This window comes from Myiozetetes cayanensis, unplaced genomic scaffold, assembly GCF_022539395.1.
Source record: "Myiozetetes cayanensis isolate MyiCay16 unplaced genomic scaffold, myiCay2020 scf5-8, whole genome shotgun sequence".
In the NCBI taxonomy this organism is placed as follows: domain Eukaryota; kingdom Metazoa; phylum Chordata; class Aves; order Passeriformes; family Tyrannidae; genus Myiozetetes; species Myiozetetes cayanensis.
In genome coordinates this window covers 116,114,801-116,136,695 of record NW_026087742.1, presented here as the reverse complement: position 1 = coordinate 116,136,695, position 21,895 = coordinate 116,114,801, and the positions used below count along the sequence as shown (strand labels likewise).

Sequence of the window (21,895 nt, the reverse complement as noted above, 5' to 3'; positions counted from 1 at the left end):
GAGAAATTCAGCCTCTGGCCCTCAGAGGCACTTCTGCAGCTGTGAAGCCATCTGTGCTGGGGCACTGCTCTCTGTGTTCACCTGTAAATTCACATAATCTCAGAGTCCCTGGGGTTGGAAAAGCCCTCCCATCCCATGGATCTCCCCTGTGCCCCATCCCCACCCTGTCCCCCAGCCCAGAGCACTGAGTGCCATGGCCAGGCCTGCCTTGGACACCTCCAGGGCTGGGCACTCCAAACCTCCCTGGGCAGCCCCTGCCAAGGCCTGACCACCCTTGCCAGCAACAAATTCCTCCTCCTGGCCAACCTGAGCCTCCCCTGGCACAGCTGGAGGCCGTTCCCTCTCCTCCTGTCCCTGTTCCCTGGGAGCAGAGCCTGACCCACCCCGGCTCCACTGAGAGAGTTTGAGAGAGAAAGGGAAAGGGAAAGGGAAAGGGGAAAGGGGAAAAGATTTGGTTGGAAGGAACCTACAAAAATCCAGTCCAACAGCTTGACCACTCCTGTAAAATTGGAGATTATCACAGAAAGACTTTTCAGCCCAGAGCAGTGCCAATGAAGCAATACAGGAAAGGTCTGTAAGGTAATGGACAGGGAGGAGATGATCCATGTGGAATCATTATTTCTCTGTACTCACACTATCTGAACCAGGAAGGTGAGAACACGCCCTGAAAACATCAGGCAGATTAAAGACATATTTAAGGATATTTATAAATACGTATTTAAGGTCACTTCCAACCCAAACCATTCTATGACTTTGAACAAGTAAAAATGTACTAGTTTTAATGAGCTTATAATGGAATTCTGGGACTCATCACCGCTGGGTGTTGTGGGACCCAAATTATATAGAAAAAAGGATTAGTCAAGTCCAGAGGTTAAAAATTCATTGATTTCTATGAAACATGATGGCTGAGGTGCTGCCTCCTGCTCAGGAAGCCTCTGAATTGATTGACAGATGCTGGGACATGTGCCAAGGGAATGATAAACAGTAAATTACCTTCCTAAATAGCCACTAATAACCGTTATTAATGACCCTTTAAGGAACAGGACCCCCCTTTGAGGGTTATTCATTCTTCTGAGGCAGGATGGCAGGATGGAAGGAACTTTAGTTTGCTCTAGTGGAACAAAATCCCAGACTGGTTTGGGTTGGGAGGGACCTCAAAGCCCACCCAGTGCCACCCCTGCCATGGGCAGGGACACCTTCCACCAGCCCAGGCTGCTCCAAGCCCATCTAACCTGGCCTTGGACACTTCCAGGGATGCAGGGGAAGCCACAACTTGCTTGAATAACCCCACACCTATTGCACAGTGTGAGATCATTTCATCTTGTACCACATATGCTCCAAATCTTGCAGTTCCCCTGATTTGTGCCTCCAGGCTCACCCACCATGAGCTTCCCACAAGGATGTCTTGGCACTGTGCTCCCTCCAAGCCACCCTGGTTGGATTTCTTCTTAATCCTTTTTCCCAGACATGTGGGTATTGCTGTATGTGGGGGGGCCTGTGAGGAGCTGCTCATCTACTTTCCCATCTTTAAAAAACACAAGAAGAGCTCTCCCAGCAGCCCAGCTGAGGGGACACAGCCACCACTGGGCACCCAGCAGTCTGTGCTGGAAATGTTTATCATTTGAGGCTAAGCCAGTCCTAAGCATATAGATTCTCCAGGGCAGAGTTCAGTGGGTCAGAGCTGATAGGAGTGTGGGAAAAGATGAAGAGGAGGGAAGGGAAAGAGGGGGCTTTGGTCACAGAGTCATGGAATCATTGGTTTTGGAAAAGGCTTCCAAGACTATTGAGACTGACTGGTTGGCAAGGTGGGGATTGGTCACAGGTTGAGTTTGATGATCTGGGAGGGCTTTTCCAACCCTGGTGATTCTGGGATTCACTGATTCATGGCCTCATGAACAAGGTCCCGCTCCAGTCTGGCCTCCTTTACACCTGCTCCACTGCAGCTCGTTCTGAGGAGAAGCCACAAGGGCTGTTTGAGCAGACAAACAGTGTCTGTAATTGAAATGATGCCAAAATCCCAGGCAAAGCAAAGTGGTGTCAGCCAATTTCCTGTGCTGCCCTGACAACTCCCAGGAGATCTGCGGCGATGGATGCCCGCCCTGCCGAGGGAACGAGCCCTGGGAGGGCAAACATTGACACAGTCAATGCCTGACCTGGGGCAGCAGGGAAATAACAGGGTGGGGGTGCAGAAATGCAGGAGGGACAGGGACTGAGGCCACAGAGGCAGCAGACTCTGCTTTTAGCAGGAGGGGTGGAAAATCAAACAGCCCCAGAGGAACCTGCAAACAGGGGTTTGTTTTCCCACACTGAGCACAGCCCGCAGAGGTGCTCAGAGGCAGCTGAGAGGGGAGTGTTGGTCAGCACGACCTGCAGGTGATTTTGCTCAATACAAACTCAGGGCAGTACCATGTGCAGCGTGTCCCAAACCTCCACCAGCCAGGGTGATGTTGTCTGAAGGCTGAATATAAACTAGATCTAAAGCTCTTAGAGAGTGTCCAGAGGAGGGACAGGGGATGGGGAAGGGCCTGGAGGGGCCATGAGGAGCAGCTGAGGGCACTGGGCTGGTGCAGCTGGAGCAGAGGAGGGCAGAGCTCAGCGGGGGCTGCAGCTCCTCCCGAGGGGCAGCTCCCACCTCTGCTGGCTGGGACAGGGACAGCACCCAGGGAAGGGCTGGAGCTGTGCCAGGGCAGGCTCAGCTTGGAGCTCAGCACAAGGTTCTTCCCCCAGAGGGTGGTTGGCACTGCCCAGGCTCCCCAGGGCAGTGGGCACGGCCCCAAGGCTGCCAGAGCTCCAGGAGCGTTTGGGCAACGCTCTGAGGGACAGGGGGGAGTGTTGGGGTGTCCTGGGCAGGGACTGGGGTGGCACTGGGTGATCCTTGGGGGTCCTTTCCAACCTGGGAATTCTATGGTTCAGTGATTCTAAATAACAACTGGGATGCAATAAATTTACCCTGATAGGTAAGGAATGTCAGGGCAAAGCTGTGGAACTCACTGCAGGTGTGTGATCTCCAGGAGGGCAGTGCCCAATCCCGAAACCCAGCTCTGTGTGCAGCGGATCTTGGACAAGTGTCATTCCTGAGGGAATTACTCCCAGTCCCACTTTCTACCTCCTCGAGCTCACCATCCACAGCACAGCTCTCCAGGAACGGCCAGGAGAGGAAAGGACACAGCATTGTTTGTGGAGAGACCATGGTTCTGCCAAAACCAACCAAAAATTGCAGATGAAAGGAACAACTGGATTTTCTGTGCATCCCCAAAATGGGGTCAGACAGATCCAGGGGTTTGCTGGGGACAGGGACAGCCATGGTTTGCTCTGCAGGAGGATTTCCCTCCTAGAAAGAATAAGAATGGTGCCAGTTAATTACTTTGAGAGTGGCCAGGTTGCCTGGCCATATCTGGATCGAGGTGGCTGGGCCACACAAGCCCCAGGAATTTCACATTTGCCTTCACCTCATTCCTCAAGGTTTAAAGAGACCAGAATTCCAGAAAGTAGACTCATAGGATCACCGAGTGGTTTGGGTTGGGAGGGACCTTAAAGCTCATCCATTCCCACCCTCTGCCATGGGCAGGGACACCTCCCACCAGAGCAGGCTGCTCTAGTCCAGGTTGCCCTGTCTACCCTGGCCTTGGACACCTCTGGGGATATAATTTTGAAACTACTTTGTGTTGTTTTGATCTCTTAACAGATTTGATGTTCTGCAGATTGAAGTAGTTTCATTCTGATAAGGCCAAATGTGTCTATTCGCCTTTACCACTCCCCTATAACTGGATTTTGGGAAAATATTGCACCAGGCATCTCAATAACAACACGAGGAGATGAGAGTAGAGCTGTGGAGAGCAGCAGTAACAATGTTATACTGCAATTCTGCAATGATTTCTTCAAAATAAATCACTGGGATGTCACCGAGTGGGTTGAAATTCAATCTGGCAAAATGTTATCAGACAGTTCTGCTTCCAGAAGGGACAGGAGAAGGATCCAGGGGAATTCATAATGGATATATGAGGAACTGTGATGCTGAGTGAACTCAGAACCTTGTGCTGCTCATGCATAGGTTGTGTTGGTATCACAGACCGGTTGTGTCTCTCGGAGGGGACCTTCTGGCTCTGCAGCTCCCTGACAGGAGGGGGGAGCCGGGGGGGGTCGGGCTCTGCTCCCAGGGAACAGGGACAGGAGGAGAGGGAACGGCCTCCAGCTGTGCCAGGGGAGGGGCAGGCTGGATATTGGGAAGGTTTCATCATGGAAAGGGCTGTCCAGCCCTGGCACAGCTGCCCAGGGCAAAAGCTGAGGGTTTATTCATGACCTACAGAGCTACAAACACAGACCCATTGACCCACCACCTCCAACTGCCATGGGAGCTTGGACCCCACATGTAGCCCCAAATTTGGGACACTCAGTGCAGAGCTGGACCTGTTGCAACTCAGAAGCTGCATTTTTGGAGTTTTCCCCCATCATTTGAAAAGCCCCATATCCCCCTGTGGTGTCCCACATCATGTACCTAAACCATCCAGTCCCTCCTGGCCTCCCCCATGACCTGCTGCTCTCTCAAGGCTGAGATTCACGTATGGAATCTGTTTATCCAGAGGCTGCTCTGTCTGGGGATGTGGATATGGAGGCGTAAACAGAGGATTTTGTGTTCTTAAACTAGGTCAGAACATTAGTCCATGTCCAGTTCCAAAGATAGAACAAACTTTCCCAATGACCCTCCCAGGATCCCCCATTCACGCTGGTTTACAGGAAAGTTTCACAGGAGGGTGAAATCCCAAGATGCAGAAGCAGAGGAGCTGGGTGGGTGCTACTAAAAACAATAAAACAGGAAACACATCTCAGTGGAATTCACAGGAGTATCCCAGACCCAACCACGTTCCAGAGCTGGTCTGTGAACTTTAATTCTTAGGACCCGTTCTTTCTCTCTTGAAGAGCAGATGACGTTTGACCAATAAGGAAGTTATGCTGGTGCTGCTGCAGAGAGACCTCTCCCTTTCAGGGAAGAAAAACTCTTCAAATCCATGAACACAAACCAGCTGAATCCCCTGGGAGGGATCTGTGGCGTCAGCTGATTCCAAAGGAATGTCACACACGCGACAAAAATGTGAGATTGGTACAAAACACAAGGGTTGATCAGAATGGGAAGTGAGGCAGTGTCTGGACATCATTTGTTCATCATCATTCTCAAAAGATTCGGATTGGAAGGGAGCTTAAAGATCATCCAGTTCCATACCCCCTGCCATGGGCAGAGACACCTTCCACCAGCACAGGGTGCTCCAAGCCCTGTCCAACCTGGTCTTGGACACTTCCAGGGATCCAGGGGCAGCCACAGCTTCTCTGGGCAACCTGTGCCAGGGCCTGCCCACCCTCCCAGCCAGCAATTCCTTCCCAGTATCCCATCTCTTCCTGCCCTCTGGCAGTGGGAAGCCATTCCCTGTGTCCTGTCCCTCCATGCCTTGTCCCCAGTCCCTCTCCAGCTCTCCTGGAGCCCCTTTAGGCCCTGCAAGGGGCTCTCAGGTCTCCCTGGATCCTTCTCTTCTTCAGGTGAACCCCCCCAGCTCTCCCAGCCTGGCTCCACAGCAGAGGGGCTTCACATCCCTGGGAGCATCCTTGGAGCTCCTGAATTCACCTTGCTGTGGTGTGGAGCAGAAGGTGACAACTCAGCCTGTTTGCTGGCACAGGGGAGGTGTGTGATGGGAACTGCAGAGTGCAGGCACAGGGCTGAGGAAAGGCAGGTCAGGGAAAGGATGGACAGCTGGAAAGCGCTGGTAGAAAAATTGCTCTGTACATTATTGCCTTGGGCACCATCAGTGGAAAGTTAAACAGAGAAAAGCAAACAGGGAATGTTGGGAAGACACGTGGTGCTGTCAATGATTAAAGGAAGGGGGTGAATCGCTGGGACCCGGGACAGCTGGAGAGCAGCTGGGTTTGGGGCGGCTGCAGGGATGGGGAGCTCATGTGAGCATCAGGGAGCACATGGCATGACCCAGCCGTGTCCTGGACTCACCCCTGCAGCCTGGGCTCTGCTCCCATGGGACCCCACAGGGATTGCTGTGGAGCTGCTGGAGCAAGCCCAGAGGCCACGGAGATGCTGCCATGGGCTGGAGCCCCTCTGCTCTGGAGCCAGGCTGGGACAGCTGGGGGGCTCACCTGGAGAAGGGAAGGATCCAGGGAGACCTGAGAGTCCCTCCCAGGGCCTGAAGGCTTAGGCCAGCAGTTCCTGTCTCCATCATACAGTGAAAGCTGAGGGGTCTTATGTGGTCACACAGCTCTGGGAACTGACAGTTTCATGTCCTGGACTGAACAGGGATATTGTAAATAAAATCACAGGTCTGGTGACACTGTTTGTATTTTTACAGAGGCCAAAACCTCCTCAGCAGTGAATTCCCTGATGAAAACCTGCCCCCAGCAGTCTTGTCTACCCCACCTTGAGGAAGGCAGCTTCCCCATATGGCCACACCCAGCTCTGCCCTCTCACAGCCCTTCGGAGAGTGGGGCATCCCAGAATGGGAGGGGAGATAATGTGCATGGCCCTGCTGTGAGACACCCTCCTGCCATGGTGTGGGGAGGAGAGACTCCCAGGAGCCAAAAAACCCTGTGCAGATGCCCTCACGCAGGACCAGCCCATCAGTTAGATGTCAGGAAGGCATTACATAATTTCTTCTTAGTTTCTAAATAGATATGTGGAAGGAATTCTCCCCTGTGAGGGTGGGCAGGCCCTGGCACAGGTTGCCCAGAGGAGCTGTGGCTGCCCCTGGATCCCTGGAAGTGGCCAAGGCCAGGTTGGACGGGGCTTGGAGCAACCTGGGGTAGTGGAAGGTGTCCCTGCCCATGGCAGGGGGTGGCACTGGATGAGCTTGAAGGTCCCTTTCAACCCAAACCACTCTGTGATTCTATGATTAACAAAGGAAAAGCCACAGTGGACCAGTCCCAGGATCACTGGCAGGACTGGGCACAGCAGCAGAAAAGGAGGAGAACACAGTGGGACATTCAGTGACTGCTCAGGTTGCAGTCCCCTTTAAATATCCAGATTTTCAGGGGATTTGGTGCTCAGCCCTTTGGGAGGGGCCCAAAAGCTCCTCAGCAGCACAGGCAGAAGGACAGGCTGGGGCCAGGGTGCTGCTGCCAGTGGAAGGAGGAGAGCTGGGAAGGACACCTGGAGATTACCCTGGGAATGGGGCAGCAGCAGGAGCAGCCTGGGCCACGCTGGTCCCTGCAGGGCTGAAGCAGCTGGGCTGGAGAGGGAAGGGAGGGGGATGGAGATGAAGGCAGGGAAAAGTCAATGTTTGTGCTGAACTGAATGTGGTCAGACCAGGAGAGAGAACATCTCCCTGGGAGATGAGAAGCAGCCTCATTATGTGTGACTCTGTATTGATTTCTTCCCCTTTTGTTCCAGTTTGGCAAAGTGTGTGATGTTTTAGGAGGGAGCTTTATCAGCTAAACCTGCAGGTCAATTAACCAAACCCTCCCTGATGGAAGGAAAATGCATTTGTGCTGTGCAGCTGCCAACGAGGTTAAATGGAAAGGAAGACATTCAGAGGCTCAGACAAGACCAAGAGACTGAATCCCAGAATCCCAGAGTCTCTGGGGCTGGACAAGCCCTCCCAGCCCACGGATCCCCCTGTGCCCCATCCCCACCTTGTCCCCCAGCCCAGAGCACTGAGTGCCACGGCCAGGCCTGCCTTGGACACCTCCAGGGCTGGGCACTCCAAACCTCCCTGGGCAGCCCCTTCCTCAGCTCCATTCCCTTCCCTGGACATGCTCCAGCCCCTCAATGTCTCCCTTGTTGTGAGGGCCCAGAACTGGACACAGCACTGAAGGTGCTGTTTCATCTGCCTGAGTCCATCAGAAAACTCCCCAGGACATCCCAGGTCTCTGTTTGAGCCCCCTGGAAGCTGCTGGTTCTCCTGGGCAGCCTCAGGAGCAGGAACCAGCAGCTGCACAGGTGCCCAGCAAGAGGAGGAGGGGGCAGGTGGGGGACATTTCCAGAGAAATATTCCAAACAGGAATATTGGACCCTTCTGGGCAAATGCAGGTACATTCAGTGCATGTGGAAGGCTCCAGCTGAGCAGCTGCTGGGCAGGGTAGCAGAGCCAAGAGAAAGGTGTGTGTGCCTCTCTCAGCTGGAAATTAATACCCACTGCATAACTGAGGAGCAGAAACTGCTTGAGATTTGACTCAGACTCTGATCCCTCAGAGAATCACAGGATCACAGACAGGTTTGAGTTGGGAGGGACCTTAAAGCCCACCCAGTGCCACCCCTGCCATGGGCAGGGACACCTTCCACCAGCCCAGGGTGCTCCAAGCCCCGTCCAACCTGGCCTGGAGCACTCCCAGGGATGGGGCAGCCACCACCTACTCTGAACCATTTGAGAGAATGAGGGACATTTGTAATTATTGACCAAGGCTGAATTTTAGGGTGGCTTTTAATCATCACAGTATAACAGCATCACAGAATCATTTAGGTTGGAAAATACTTCTGAGATCATTGAGTGCAATCATCTCAGAAAAGTCTGGGGTTCAAAGGAGCTTTAAGATCACCCAGTTCCATCCCACCTGCCGCAAACCCATCTCTATATATGAGATTAAAAGTAATATTTAGCCAAGCAATTTCCTCCCAGCACTTTCATAACTCCCTGTTTGTTGTTTCTGCCAGAGACTTCTGTAAATTCTTGGTTTGAATCAAGCCCTCAAAGAATTTGCCCTTTCACAGGACAAACATCCCTGTTTTCTTCAGGCAGCCCCTGCACACAGGTGACAGCAGAGGATGTGGGGAGGGCACCAGGACATGCCCTGGCTGCTCACATTGCTCAGAGGGCTGGGGAGCTGTGTTTAACCAGCCCCAAACCCCACAGGGCTTCCCCAGGGACCCAGAGCTCCTGCCTTCGCTCCTCAGGGCATGTGAGCACCAGGGGAATGAGAGCAAGGTTTCCTTGGCTTCTCTGAAAAATGGCAAAGGGCAAAAGTGGGAGGAAAGGGAGATTTGGGGAACTGGCTGGAGGAAAGAAATGGCAAAAAATGTGTACTCGGAAAAATTCCCAGTGTTTGCCTGCTCTGGGAAACTCTGAGAACAAGCACCAGAGCTGCAAGAAAAGGCTGCAATCCAGGGCTGCACCAGCTCAGCAGCTGGTGGTTTTCTGGGTGCACTCAGAGCCCCCAGGAGCTGACACTGAGCTGGGACCTGCTCCTTTCCCTGCTGTGCATTCCAGGGCATGGCAGTGCACTCCAGTGCCCCCCTGAACAGCAGTCAGACACACAGACAGCATGGAACACTCATCTACAACTAACTTTTCAACTGTGTCACCTTCCTCTTGCATTTCATCACTGCCTATAATTTAGAAAACAATTTTGTGGAAGGAGCAGATCAATAACACTTTGTGGAAGCAGAAAGTTCTAGCACAAACCCAATTAAGAGCTTCATTTCCTGAATTAGGAACAAATTAACTCATTACCCACACGGAAAAATCATATTTGCAAACAGCAGCTCGAGATGTTTGTGGGGAGGTGATTTGGGGCAGGTTTTGGCAGAGGAGGGGCTGCAGCCAGGAGGGAGCCCTGGGGCTGCCCAGAGCCAGACATGAGTGATCAGTCAGAGCAGGAATAGATCCATCATAAAATCGTGGAATCATGGAATCACAGACAGGTTTGAGTTGGGAGGGACCTCAAAGCCCACCCAGTGCCACCCCTGCCACGGGCAGGGACACCTTCCACCAGCCCAGGGTGCTCCAAGCCCTGTCCAGCCTGTCCTTGGACGCTTCCAGGGATGGGGAATTGTAGTGTCTTTGTGAAAACATGTTTAGGAAGGGGAGGAAATGTCAAACTGAGAGAGGAGTGAGCAAAAAGAGTGAGAGACAGTATGAGGGAACACCAAGGTCAGGGCAGGAGGTGTTCTGTGGGGATAGAAGGGACTGTGGGCTGTGGATAACTCACACCTGAGCAGGTACTGTCCCAAGGGAATGAATCCATTCTGAATTTCACCGTCCAGTTTATCACTTCACCACTCAGTTCTGGATCTGGAGGGGAGGTGTGTGTATAAAAACCTTCAAAACAACCCAATTCCCTCCTTTCCTGTATGTGCCAAACTCAGTTCCTGCTCAACTAAATTGGCAACCTCCCACAGGTGTGAAAGATGGCTATTTATATTATTTACTTTTATATATTTATATTTAAATATCACATTTATATGTTTTCCCTTCTCCTTGGCTGTGGGCTCTGCACTGGAGGAAGAGTTGCTGAGGACACCTGGGGAAAGCTAACAGAGACCCCACGAGACCCTGTGACCCTGAGGGCAGTGTGGGCCATGAGCTCCCTGGATGGGGGGGTTCCTTCCCTGCTGGGCTGGCAACAGCCAGATCAGGGATACAGGAAAAGAGGCCAGATCTCCTCTTGTGCCACATCAATTCTTCAGACACAGTGAAGAGGAACCACCTTTTGCATCAGTCCAGAGTTATAAATATTCCAGCTCTGCAGCAAAACAGATTTCTTGTTCTAAGCCTTGGAGGAAAGGAAGGAAGTAGGTGCATTAAATCACTAGAAATATTGTGGATTTCATTATCTTTTTGTGCTGTATTTGCAGCACTGATCTGAGAGCAGCTCTGCAGCAGCCCCTCACATCAGTTACTAATTCAGGCAACAGAAAGTACATCTAAGTCAGAAACGGGAGGACAAAGGCAAACAAAAAGACAGATAGAAAACTGCTGTTCACATGTTTGTGCTCCTCCCCATGACCTGGGAGCTGGTCCCCCCCAGAATTCCAGGATCCCAGAGGTTGGAAAAGCCCTCCCAGCCCATGGATCCCCCTGTGCCCCATCCCCACCTTGTCCCCCAGCCCAGAGCACTGAGTGCCACGGCCAGGCCTGCCTTGGACACCTCCAGGGCTGGGCACTCCCTGGTTTGGCCCTTCTTCCCTCCACCCCCTTTATTAAACGTTCCAGCAGCTCCAGCAGCTCTCTGGGGGGACGTGCAGGCCACCAGCAGGTCCTCAGCACTCAGCAAGAGCACAAGTGCAGCCTGTGGAGCTCACACACCGAGGTTCTTTCCCCCCAGCTCACTGTCAGTCCTTTGATGTCAAAGCTGAATTCTCTGAAGGTTTTGCAGTCCTACACAGCCCACCCTGGGACTGGGCACCCTCAGCCTGCCGAGCTGGTTTCTGCTCACTGGGATTGGCTCAAGTGTCACTGTTTTCAGCTCCTGTTTACTCACAGTTCTCAAGTCATTAACTTGGAAAGATTCAGGAGATGAGAGAGGTTTGGAGTGGGTTCTCATGCAGCTCATGTAGGAGCTGCAGAACTGGTGTATCTGGGGTGGATTTTTGTGGCCCATCCCGTGCTGCACTTTTCATGTGCAGTTCACGGAGTTCCAGACTGGTTTGGGTTGGGAGGGACCTCAAAGCTCATCCAGTGCCACCCTCTGTCTGCCACGGGCAGGGACACCTTCCACCAGCCCAGGTTGCTCCCAGACCCATCCAACCTGGCCTGGGACACTTCCAGGGATCCAGGGGCAGCCACAGCTTCTCTGCCCAACCTGTGCCAGGGCCTGCCCACCCTCCCAGCCAGCAATTCCTTCCCAATCTCCCATCTATCCCTGCCCTCTGGCAGTGGGAAGCCATTCCCTGTGTCCTGTCCCTCCATCCCTTGTCCCCAGTCCCTCTCCAGCTCTCCTGGAGCCCCTTCAGGCCCTGGAAGGGGCTCTCAGGTCTCCCTGGATCCTTCTCTTCTCCAGGTGAGCCCCCCCAGCTCTCCCAGCCTGGCTCCAGAGCAGAGGGGCTCCAGCTCTCAGAGCATCTCCATGGCCTCCTCTGGACTCGTCCAACAGCTCAGAGATAAAATATCCCCCCTCTGTGGAATGTGTTTGGCACTCTGGGTGCTGGGACAGACCCCACCCGTGCAGTGGAAGAAGCGCTTTCGTTGTTTACTGTTTGTATTCCTGGCTATTCCCAGGCAGCAGCTTCTCCGTGGTGATTCAGTCCCTGAAGCCCCAGATTAGGGTGATCAGGTTCCTTAAGACACATAAATATTTCCTTGCAGGTCCTTCTGGCAGGTGGAGGAGTTGCTTGTGGGACAGAATCAGTACCTGCAGGTCCTGTAGGTACGGGCAGGGCCAGGCCAATCATCCAGCTGAGCTGGGGAGGGAAATCTTTACGTTTAACCTGGTCCTGTGCCAGTATTTTTAAAGATAGTGCCAAGCTCTGAAATTTTAGCCAAGTCAAGGTGGAATACGAAAGAATCTACCGAGAAAAGCTGCTGTGCAGCACTGCTAATACATCTAAGTGGGCTTTGTCTCTGGTGGAGTTAATGAGCTGCTCCAGCAATTCCAGACATCCCAGATTTAGTGAATAGTGTGGTCAAGATCTGCCAGTCACACACCTGCAACCTCCACTGGCTTCCTTGTTTAGGTTAATTACAGCAGTGCTAATTATCATGGCTCTTCCTCAGCTAAACCAAGCCCAGACAAGCTGCAGACACACAGGGTGGTACCTGCCAGCCCTGTCACCTGTGAGGACCTGCAAGTCCCTGCTCACAGCTCCAGCCTGGTCCCTTTGTGCTTGTGCATGAAGAGGATGCAAACACCACCAGGAAGGTAAGGATTGGTTCCTCTCCTCTCTGGAGGAACTTCTTCTTGTGAATGAATAATAATAAAAAAAAAAATAGACCAGTGTTTTCCAAACTTAACAGGAAAATTTATGGTCCTTTCAGCACCTGAAAGACATTTAACACAGAAGCAATAATATAATATACACTGCATGACATTTTTGGCAGGTATTTAGGTACGACTTGAACTCTGTTTACAGAAGCAGCACCACCTCAGGAGTCAGGGAATGTTCAGTTTACAAATTACTGAACTAGGTAATTGCACAAAATAAAACTCTGTCAGCCTTTCGTGCCGACCAAGCACAAAGGAAACACTCAGCAGTGTGTCAGCAGGTCCCACCTGAGCAGCACCAGCTGGAATGTGCTGTTCCATCCCTGTGGCCACAGGTACACCCCAGAAATAGCCAAAACAGCACAGACTCTCCTGAACATTGGTGTGGAAGCTGCAGCTGCCACTGTTCTTGGGGGCTGGGGGCAGCAGAGGTCCCTGCAGGGCTGGGGCAGAGCTGGGGAGAGGAAGGAGCAGCTGCTGCAGGTGTGATGCTCCATCCAGGCCTGGGACAGGGCACTGGACACCCCTGTGTGTGTGAAACCCTCCCTGAATGAGGGCAGGGTTAGATGGGATATTGGGAAGGAATTGCTGGCTGGGAGGGTGGGCAGGCCCTGGCACAGGTTGGGCAGAGAAGCTGTGGCTGCCCCTGGATCCCTGGAAGTGTCCAAGGCCAGGTTGGACGGGGCTTGGAGCACCCTGTGCTGGTGGAAGGTGTCCCTGCCCGTGGCAGGGGGTGGGACTGGATGATCCTTAAAATCCCTTCCAGCCCAAACCTTCTGTGACTCCATAAGGAAGCAGGAGTGGAGCAGCCCTGTGAGCCAGAAGGGCCCAGTGAAAGCTGAGCCTGATGCTGGTTGAGCAGCATTATTGACTAACCTGGAGAGCTTTGTCACCAGGACGAAGTGCAGGCACCACTGCCCAGAGCAGGACATGGGATCTGTAGAACAGATGCCTCAGGCAGGGAGGAGACAGGGAGGAGCTGCTTCTTCCCAGTGCAGGCTTTACAGGATCTCAGACAAATAATTCTGGCATGAGATGTGTTTGCTGCTGGAGTGGCCAGGGCCAGGGGTGGCTTCACAGCCCAGATAGCTGAGGGGCTGCAAACAGAGCCCTCTGGGCAATAAACCTTCACCAACACCCTCCTCTGGGCAGTGCTGGCACAAGGGTGGCTTTGCAGTATTTGGCCTCCCGTGGCCAGTGGAGATGACTGGACACAGCCTGAAATGTCTCTTGGTTTGTGTCCCTGACCAGAGACAGGTGAAAAGCCTCCTGGTTTGTGTCCCTGACCAGAGACAGGCTGAAAAAGCTCCTGGTTTGTGTCTCTGACCAGAGCCAGGCTGAAAAGTCTCCTGGTTTGTGTCCTGAAGAGGACTCAAAGCAGCTTGGAGAAGAGATGAAAATATTTAGGGGTCAGGGAAGTCAAACGACTGGAAATCCAAAGAGATGAGGTCTGGCCCTTTGGTATATTGGGGAAAACAAGGGGTACCAGCACCTGAGAAACTTGCATCCCCTTCCCAAACTGCCACCAGGCTGGTTTAACCCTTCCATGTCTCTGTTCTCCCTGTAAAACAGGACAATTCCCAGCACTTTTGCCTTTGCCAAGGGCTGGAGGGGAAGGAGGTGCACACCCTGTCTGTGTGTGGGATGCTGGAGGGGACATGTCACTGGTTTTCCTTCCTAACACAGGGACAGGGACCCTGTGGGTGGGATGCCTGTCAAGAGAGGGGCTCCAGCAAGGTGGTTTGGGTTTGGGCTCCAGCAGGAACAGCCCCACAGCTGACTGGCCGTCCTGATTCAGGGCTACAGGGCAGGGAAAACCTGAATCTCAGAGCGTGTCCAGGGGCACCAGCTCTCACAGCAAAAACCCTCTGGGCAGCACACACTGATGGTGCACATTGACATCTGCTGCCAGTTCCCAAGGTGGGAGTTGGAGGGGACACACCAGCCCAGAACAAGGTGTGGTTTCCACCTGCAGAGGTGTGGGGGTGACCAGAGCCCTGCTGAGCTGCATCTTCAGAGTGTTCTGGATTTCCCCCCTTCTCCCACCTGAGATTCTTGTATTGATGGAAAATAAATGTGTTCAACTTCAAGCTTATCACTCCCAGACTGTGGAAGGGAGGGTTGGAGATGAGAGCCAGAGCCAGCCCAGTCTGGGAGGAGAGGTAAGACAGCTCCTAAATGTTTGGGCTAACAGCAGGTGAGTTTGTGTCTTTCCAGTGGGAGCTTGCTTCTCTCTAAGAAGCTCCTGGTGGGTGATCACCCAGGGAATTTCTCCCATCAGGCAGGATCTGGTGTGTCAGCACCTGCCTGGTCTTTGCCACTTTGTGGGGAGAAGCAGCAGCAGCAAAGTTTCAGTACAAATAAATGTGCAGACTCTTCCTGTCCCTCTGGGACTGTTCTCTGGAGTTTCTGTGTTACCTTCAAACTTCTCCTGTCAGAATAAAACCTCAGAAACAAGCATTTTGCTCTGCTTGGTCTTGCAGGTGAATGACAGAATGGAGACAGAGCAGAGAAGGGCAATTTCATGATTACATTTAACATCCCAGGGCATTGTCTGAGACCACTTTTTGCCCTACAAATCTGGAGGGACTTCCTATGTCGGGCTCATGTAGGGAAGCCAGGTCTGGAAGCTGACCTTGCTCTCCTTGTTCTCACAGCTTATTTTGGGATGTCAGCTGAGCACTGGTGAGCAACTAAGCCTTTCACAAACAATAGACTGTAAAAGTGCCTTGGTTATCCCTGGCTCAACCTCAAACATGAACTTCTTCAGCTTGTAGCAACTTCCAAGCCACAACAGCCCCATTTATTCAGTGTTTCTGGTCCATTCCTATCAGGTGATCATAGAATCACAGAATCCTGGAATCACTGCAGCTGGAAAAGCCCTCCCAGCCCACGGATCCCCCTGTGCCCCATCCCCACCTTGTCCCCCAGCCCAGAGCACTGAGTGCCACGGCCAGGCCTGCCTTGGACACCTCCAGGGCTGGGCACTCCAAACCTCCCTGGGCAGCCCCTGCCAAGGTCTGACCACCCTTTCCAGGAGGAAAAGGTGATGTTATGCTGTCTCACCCACTGCAACAACAGTGTGCATTCCTGATTTGGCTCTTGCACTGATGCAGAGTCTCCACCTTATCCCCCTGACACCGCAGGGCTGAAAACGCAGTGTCTTCTTCTAAATACAAATCAAGATTCTCCCTCATGGCTCCTGATCCCTTCAACAGCAGCTCCTCCTCCTTCATCCTGGTGGGTGTCCCTGGCCTGGAAGCTTTCCCCACCTGCCTGGGTGTCCTTTTCTGCTTAGCCTACGTCATGGCCCTGGTAGGAAATGGGGCAGTTTTGCTGGTCATTGGGCTGGACGAGTCCCTGTGCACCCCCTCCCATCGGCTCCTGGCCATGCTGGCGGCCATCGATGTGCTCATGGTGACGGCCGTCGTCCCCAAGATGCTGAGCGTGCTGTGGCTGAACTCTGCCGAGATTGGCTACGCGGCCTGCTTTGTCCAGATGTTCCTCGTCCACTCCGCGACCTCGGAGGAGTCGGGATTGCTCCTGGCCATGGCCGTCGACCGCTACGTTGCCATCTGTCACCCCCTCAGGTACCAGACCATCCTGAGCGTGCGGGCCATCGCCCAGATGGGCCTGGCCGTCGTGCTGAGGGGTCTCCTGTTCATGGTGCCCCTGACGGGGCTGGTGATGGCCCTGCCCTACTGCGGCTCCCGCGTGGTGCCCCACTCGTACTGCGAGCACCTGGCCGTGGCCAAGCTGGCGTGCGCCGACCCCGCGCCCGCCGGGCTCTACAGCGTGGCCGGCTCCTCCCTGATCGTGGGCACGGACGGGGCCTGCATCGCCGCGTCCTACGCCGCGATCCTGCGGGCCGCGCTGGGACACGGGCCGTGCCGGACGGCCCTGAGCACGTGCGGGTGCCACCTGTGCGTGGTGCTGCTCTTCTACCTGCCCGGCATCGTCTCCATCTACGCCCAGCACCTGGGCAGCGCCGTGTCCCTGCCCGCGCGGGTGCTGCTGGCAGACCTGTACGTGACCCTGCCCAGCACGCTGAACCCGCTGGTGTACAGCCTGAGGAGCAGGCCCGTCCGCCAGGCCCTGCTCAGACTGCTCCTTCCCCGCGGGGCGCGTGCCCCTCACGGCGGTCCCTGCTTTTCCAGGCGCGTTCATCCAGGCCAAGGCAGCGCCAGCTGCACTCCAGGGAGTGCCCACCGTGAGCAGGAGCAGTGAGGAGGGAGGACTCCTGGGCTTTAAAGAGACCCTGCTCTGTGAGAAGAGTTGTTGGGGACTGGGAGAAAGAGTTCACGCCAGGCCCTCTTTCCCTTCCTCCTTTCCAGATGAGACAGAGAAGCAAGAACCCACCTTCGAGTCTGGAGATGTTCCCAGTGCATGAACATCCCTGTGATAATTCAAGGGGTCCAACTACATTTGTGTCAATGCACAGATCCTGTTATAGCTGTGGCTGCCCCTGGATCCCTGGAAGTGTCCAAGGCCAGGTTGGACGGGGCTTGGAGCACCCTGGGCTGGTGGAAGGTGTCCCTGCCTGTGGCAGGGGTTGGCACTGGGTGAACTTCAAAGCCACTTCCAACCTAAACCATTCTATGATTCTCTGAATCCTACCCTAAAATCACTGTGTCTGTGGCTATGAAGGTGATCTCAGGACTGGCTCCAATCACAGACCAACACCGTGTATGCAACTGTGTTCAGATGAATCCCTTCCAAAATGCCATGTTTAGTCCTCACTTCCACATTAATTTAAAAATAAAACTCAGTGAAATGCATTCCAGTTCAAAACTGGATTGATACTGTTATTCTTCACCTCAGACATACCTTTTCCTGTCTTTGTGGTGTTTATCCAACTTTCTGCTGGAACTTCCCTGACATCTAAAAAAAAAAAACAGTTGACAGAATTTTCCTGCTGTCCCAAATTTGCATTTATTTTCTATGCTGAATTTGCACACTTTGGCTTTACACTGCCAAGGCCTTGGGGAGGGTCTGGTGGAGGCACAGCAGCCCATTCCATGGCTTGGGATGAGAGGCAGGAGAGGCTTCCAGCCACTGGTACAGCAGAGCCAGGAAGGAAACTGCCCCGGCATTGCTCCAGGAAAACACAAAAAAGGCCTTTTAATTCTTCTGGAGGCAGCTCATGCAGCACCTTCCTGTCTGGGCTGCTCATCAAGGCCAGGTTGGACGGGACTTGGGGCAACCTGGGCTACTGAAAGGTGTCCCTGCCCACGGCAGGGGATGGAATGGGATGGTCTCTGAAGTCCCTCTCAACCCAAACCATTCCAGGATTCCATGTTCCCACGACTCCTTGACCTCCCAGCACCTGCCATTCGTTAGAGAAATGAGAAGAGGGAGAACTGGTGTGGGATTAGGGCTGTTTCCCTCCGGCCCTGCGCTGACGTTGTTACAGAGGAGCCTGCAGAGGCCTCGTGCCCCTGGGGATCCCCAGCCAGGAGAGTCCCCCCGGCACTGCCGGAGGTGATTTATGCCCAGCCCTGGAGCACAGGAGACCTTCCTCTCCGGGCATCCCTGAGGTGGCACTGCCAGGGACAGCCAGGTGGGTGCTGTGTGGCAGGGCAGGGGCCTGAGGACGGGGGGCTGAGGGGGCTTCAGCACCCGACTCAGATGCTTTACAGTGTCAGTGAGTCAGGAAAAAAAGGCAATTGCTGAATTCTTTTTTTTTTTTAAAAGTAGTTTTACAGAATTTTTTTTATTTTTTTTTTATTACATGAAACTGCACAACTAAGGCTGCAAAATTTAAAAGTATTTTCTTAGGTAAAAATAGGAGTTGAGTTTAAAAAAGTAAACAAAAAGATAACAACCTTTTAGCTAAACTGCAAATTTTTGGGTGTAAAAGCATTGACTTGTTTCTGTTTGTATAAATCAATCAATTATTAGCTAAATACACATTTTCTGTAATACAAAGTAGATTTTCAACCAATAATGTTCTGAATCCCTTGACACAAGAGCAGGTGACTGGAAGGAAAGGGCACAGAGATGGGGTCACCAGGAGGCAGGATTTGGTGAAATGTAGGTGAAATTTGGGTGCAATGGGCTGGATCATGTAAAGGGAGGCAGCTCAGTCGGGAACAGAGGGAGGAGAGGAGGCAGGTGGGGCACAGGTATCCTCAGGAGATGTCAGGAAGAACAGGTTGCCCAGAGAAGCTGTGGCTGCCCCTGGATCCCTGGAAGTGTCCCAGGCCAGGTTGGACGGGGCTTGGAGCACCCTGGGCTGGTGGAAGGTGTCCCTGCCCAGGGCAGGGGTGGCACTGGGTGGGCTTCATGGTCCCTCCCAACCCAAACCAGTCTGGGATTCTGTGGTTCTGGGATGGTCCTTGACAGCTTCATTTTGAGGTCTCTGATCCACCAAGTTATGCTCGTATTTCCAGGTGCCCTGTGCCAGCCCCTCACCCAAGCGGGGCAGAGGCCTCTCCCTGACAGCTGTGCTGTGCTCACACACACCCTGATCACACTGATTAACTGAACCCTTCACTCACCAGAAAAGGCAATCAGGTTTGTTTGACAGGAGCTGTTTCCTGCAGGCCTCGCTGATTGCCATAATTTAATTTGGCTCCAATCCTTTAATTCTTTATTGACCAAATCTGCCATTAACATCTCGGGCTCTCTGCTGGGCATTGACGTCAGGGGAACAATTGGCAGCTCAGCACATCAGCCCCAGTAACCCAGGGGGAGAGCCTGCAGCTCCCCAGCATTCCAGGCCTCGTGGAAGTCTGGCAGAACTTGCCAAAGACCTCCTTGGACACTTGTAGATGATTTTTCCCTCATGCAAAGTCACTCGGTCTCAGGAATCCCCTTGACCTGCAGCCCTTCTGTGTCAGGAGATGAGGGGACAATCCCAGCCCTTCTTCAGGAGAGCCTTGGGGACGGCTCAGACGTGGGAGGGCAGCCAGGGCTTTCCCTCACCCATCCACAGTGCTTGATGTTACCAAGGGAGACTGTCCAGGGGTCCCTCAGGTGCTCACTGGTGGCTCAGAGCTCCCCAAAGCTAAGAGCTGCCCCTTCCTGCCAACCCAACACCATCTGGAGGGTGGGCAGGCCCTGGCACAGGCTGCCCAGAGAAGCTGTGGCTGCCCCTGGATCCCTGGGAGTGTCCAAGGCCAGGTTGGATGGGGCTTGGAGCAGCCTGGGCTGGTGGAAGGTGTCCCTGCCCGTGGCAGGGGTGGCACTGGGTGGGCTTTAAGATCCTTTTCAACCCAAACCATTCTATGACTCCCTGAAATCAGAGGGGCTGGGAGCAGAGGCAGAAGGGAAAGTGGCCCCATGCAGCCCATGGGACAGTCAGGACTGTCCAGTGATGTGTCCCCTTGAAGGCGCTGACCACAGCACCATTCAAAAGCCTGGCTGTAGATAACAGGTTATGAAAGCATTTCCCAAAATAAACAACAAAATTCCGTGGTGTTGGAGGCCTGCTGTGGCTACAGGTTTGTGGTCACACCCATGGCAGCCAAAATCCCAACGTTTCTGTCACTGTTGCAGGGAGCTGCAGCTGGGGACAAAGATGTAGCCTGGCCCCCCATGCCATGTCAACACCCAACCAATCCAACACCAACCCTCGGCCTTTTCTCCTGACGGGCATCCCTGACCTGGAAGCTCTCCACGTGTGGATTTCCATCCCATTCTGCATCACCTACGTCACAGCCGTGCTGGGGAACAGCCTGGTGCTGCTGGCCGTGAGCCTGGACAGGAGCCTGCACGAGCCCATGTACTATTTCATCGCCATGCTGGCTGGCATTGACCTCACCTTCTCCACCGCTGTGGTCCCCAAAATGCTAGGTGTGTTCTGGTGGGGTTCCAGGGAGATTGGCTTTGAGGCCTGCTTCACCCAGATGTTCTTCATCCACACGTCCACAGCGGTGGAGTCGGGGGTGCTGCTGGCCATGTCCCTGGACCGCTACGTGGCCATCTGCAGCCCCCTGAGGTACAGCACCCTGCTGACGGGCGCCAGGGCCGGCCAGATGGGCCTGCTGTGCCTGGCCAGGGGAGCTGCTGCCATGGCCCCCCTGATGTGCCTGCTCACCAGGCTGCCCTACTGCAGGGGCAGGGCGGTGCCCCACTCGTACTGCGAGCACATGGCCGTGGCGGGGCTGGCCTGCGCCGACCCTGCCCCCGGCCACCGCTACAGCCTCGCCGTGGCCACGCTGCTGGTGGGCACGGACTCTGCCTTCATCGCCTTCTCCTACACCATGATCCTCAGGGCCGTGGGCAGGCTGCCATCCCAAGAGGCTCGAGCCAAGGCCCTCACCACCTGCGGGTCCCACGTTTTCATCATCCTGATCTTTTACGTCGGGGGCCTCCTCTCCATGTACCTGCAGATGTTCCCTTTTGGCCTGACCCCTCACGTCCAAGTCCTGGTGGCTGACTTGTATCTGACGGTCCCTCCCATGCTCAACCCCCTCATTTATGGCATAAAGGTGAAGCAGATCCAGGAGGGGATCCTCAAAGTGCTGGGGCAGCTGGCAGGACCCAGGCTCACAAGCTGTTAAAGGCAGGTCAGAGGCTGAGGGAGGGAGGCACGGCCACAAAAAGAGTTCTCCCATCCCAGAACAGGTGTGAAGTTGAGTGCCAGGAGTTATCCCCCAGAAAGGTCCACCTCTGTTCTCTCTCCAGTGACTGGAAAGGGAAGCTAGACCAGATGTCTGCTGGTGACATGGCAACAGCTTATGGACGGCAAACCCAATGGGCAAGTGCAGATGGAGCTAGGCAACTGCCCCTTGGGCCACTGCACTCCTCTCTTCCAGCATATCACTTGGAAATCACAGAACCACAGACTCGTTTGGGTTGGGAGGGACTTCAAAGATTGTCCAGTCTCCCTGCCATGGACAGGGACACCTTCCACCAGGTGTGCTTCCTCCCAAGCCCTGTCCAACCTGGCCTTGGACACTTCCAGGGATCCAGGGGCAGCCACAGCTTCTCTGGGCAACCTGTGCCAGGGCCTGCCCACCCTCCCAGCCAGGAATTTCTTTACAATATGTAATGGAAATCTCTCCCCTTTCAGTGTAAAGCCATTTCCCCTCATCCTGTCACTGTCTGTCCATGTCATGCCCATGTCTCTCTCAAACTGGGGAGCCCAGCACTGGACCCAGAGCTCCAGGTGTGGCCTCTCCAGTGCTGAGCAGAGGGGAGGGATCACCCTCCTCTACCTGGCAGCCGTGCTGCTCCTGCTGCACCGTGGGACACCTCTGCTCAAGGTCAGCCTGGCATGCACCATGTCCCACTTTGCTGAACTGTTTTTCCCAGGCAGGTG

The 21,895-nt window shown here is 54.0% G+C and overlaps 2 protein-coding genes across 2 annotated transcripts; both read left to right on the top strand.

Moving 5' to 3' along the window:
• The first annotated feature begins 15,822 nt into the window (after positions 1-15,822).
• Positions 15,823-16,854, top strand: LOC126648771 (olfactory receptor 52I1-like). The gene has a single exon (XM_050332212.1). The coding sequence runs from the start codon at positions 15,823-15,825 to the stop codon at positions 16,852-16,854; it is 1,032 nt and encodes a 343-aa protein (XP_050188169.1).
• Positions 16,855-20,162: 3,308 nt separating this feature from the next.
• On the top strand, positions 20,163-21,134 carry LOC126648770 (olfactory receptor 52K2-like). Its single transcript, XM_050332211.1, has one exon. The coding sequence runs from the start codon at positions 20,172-20,174 to the stop codon at positions 21,132-21,134; it is 963 nt and encodes a 320-aa protein (XP_050188168.1). The 5' UTR covers positions 20,163-20,171.
• Positions 21,135-21,895: the final 761 nt, after the last annotated feature.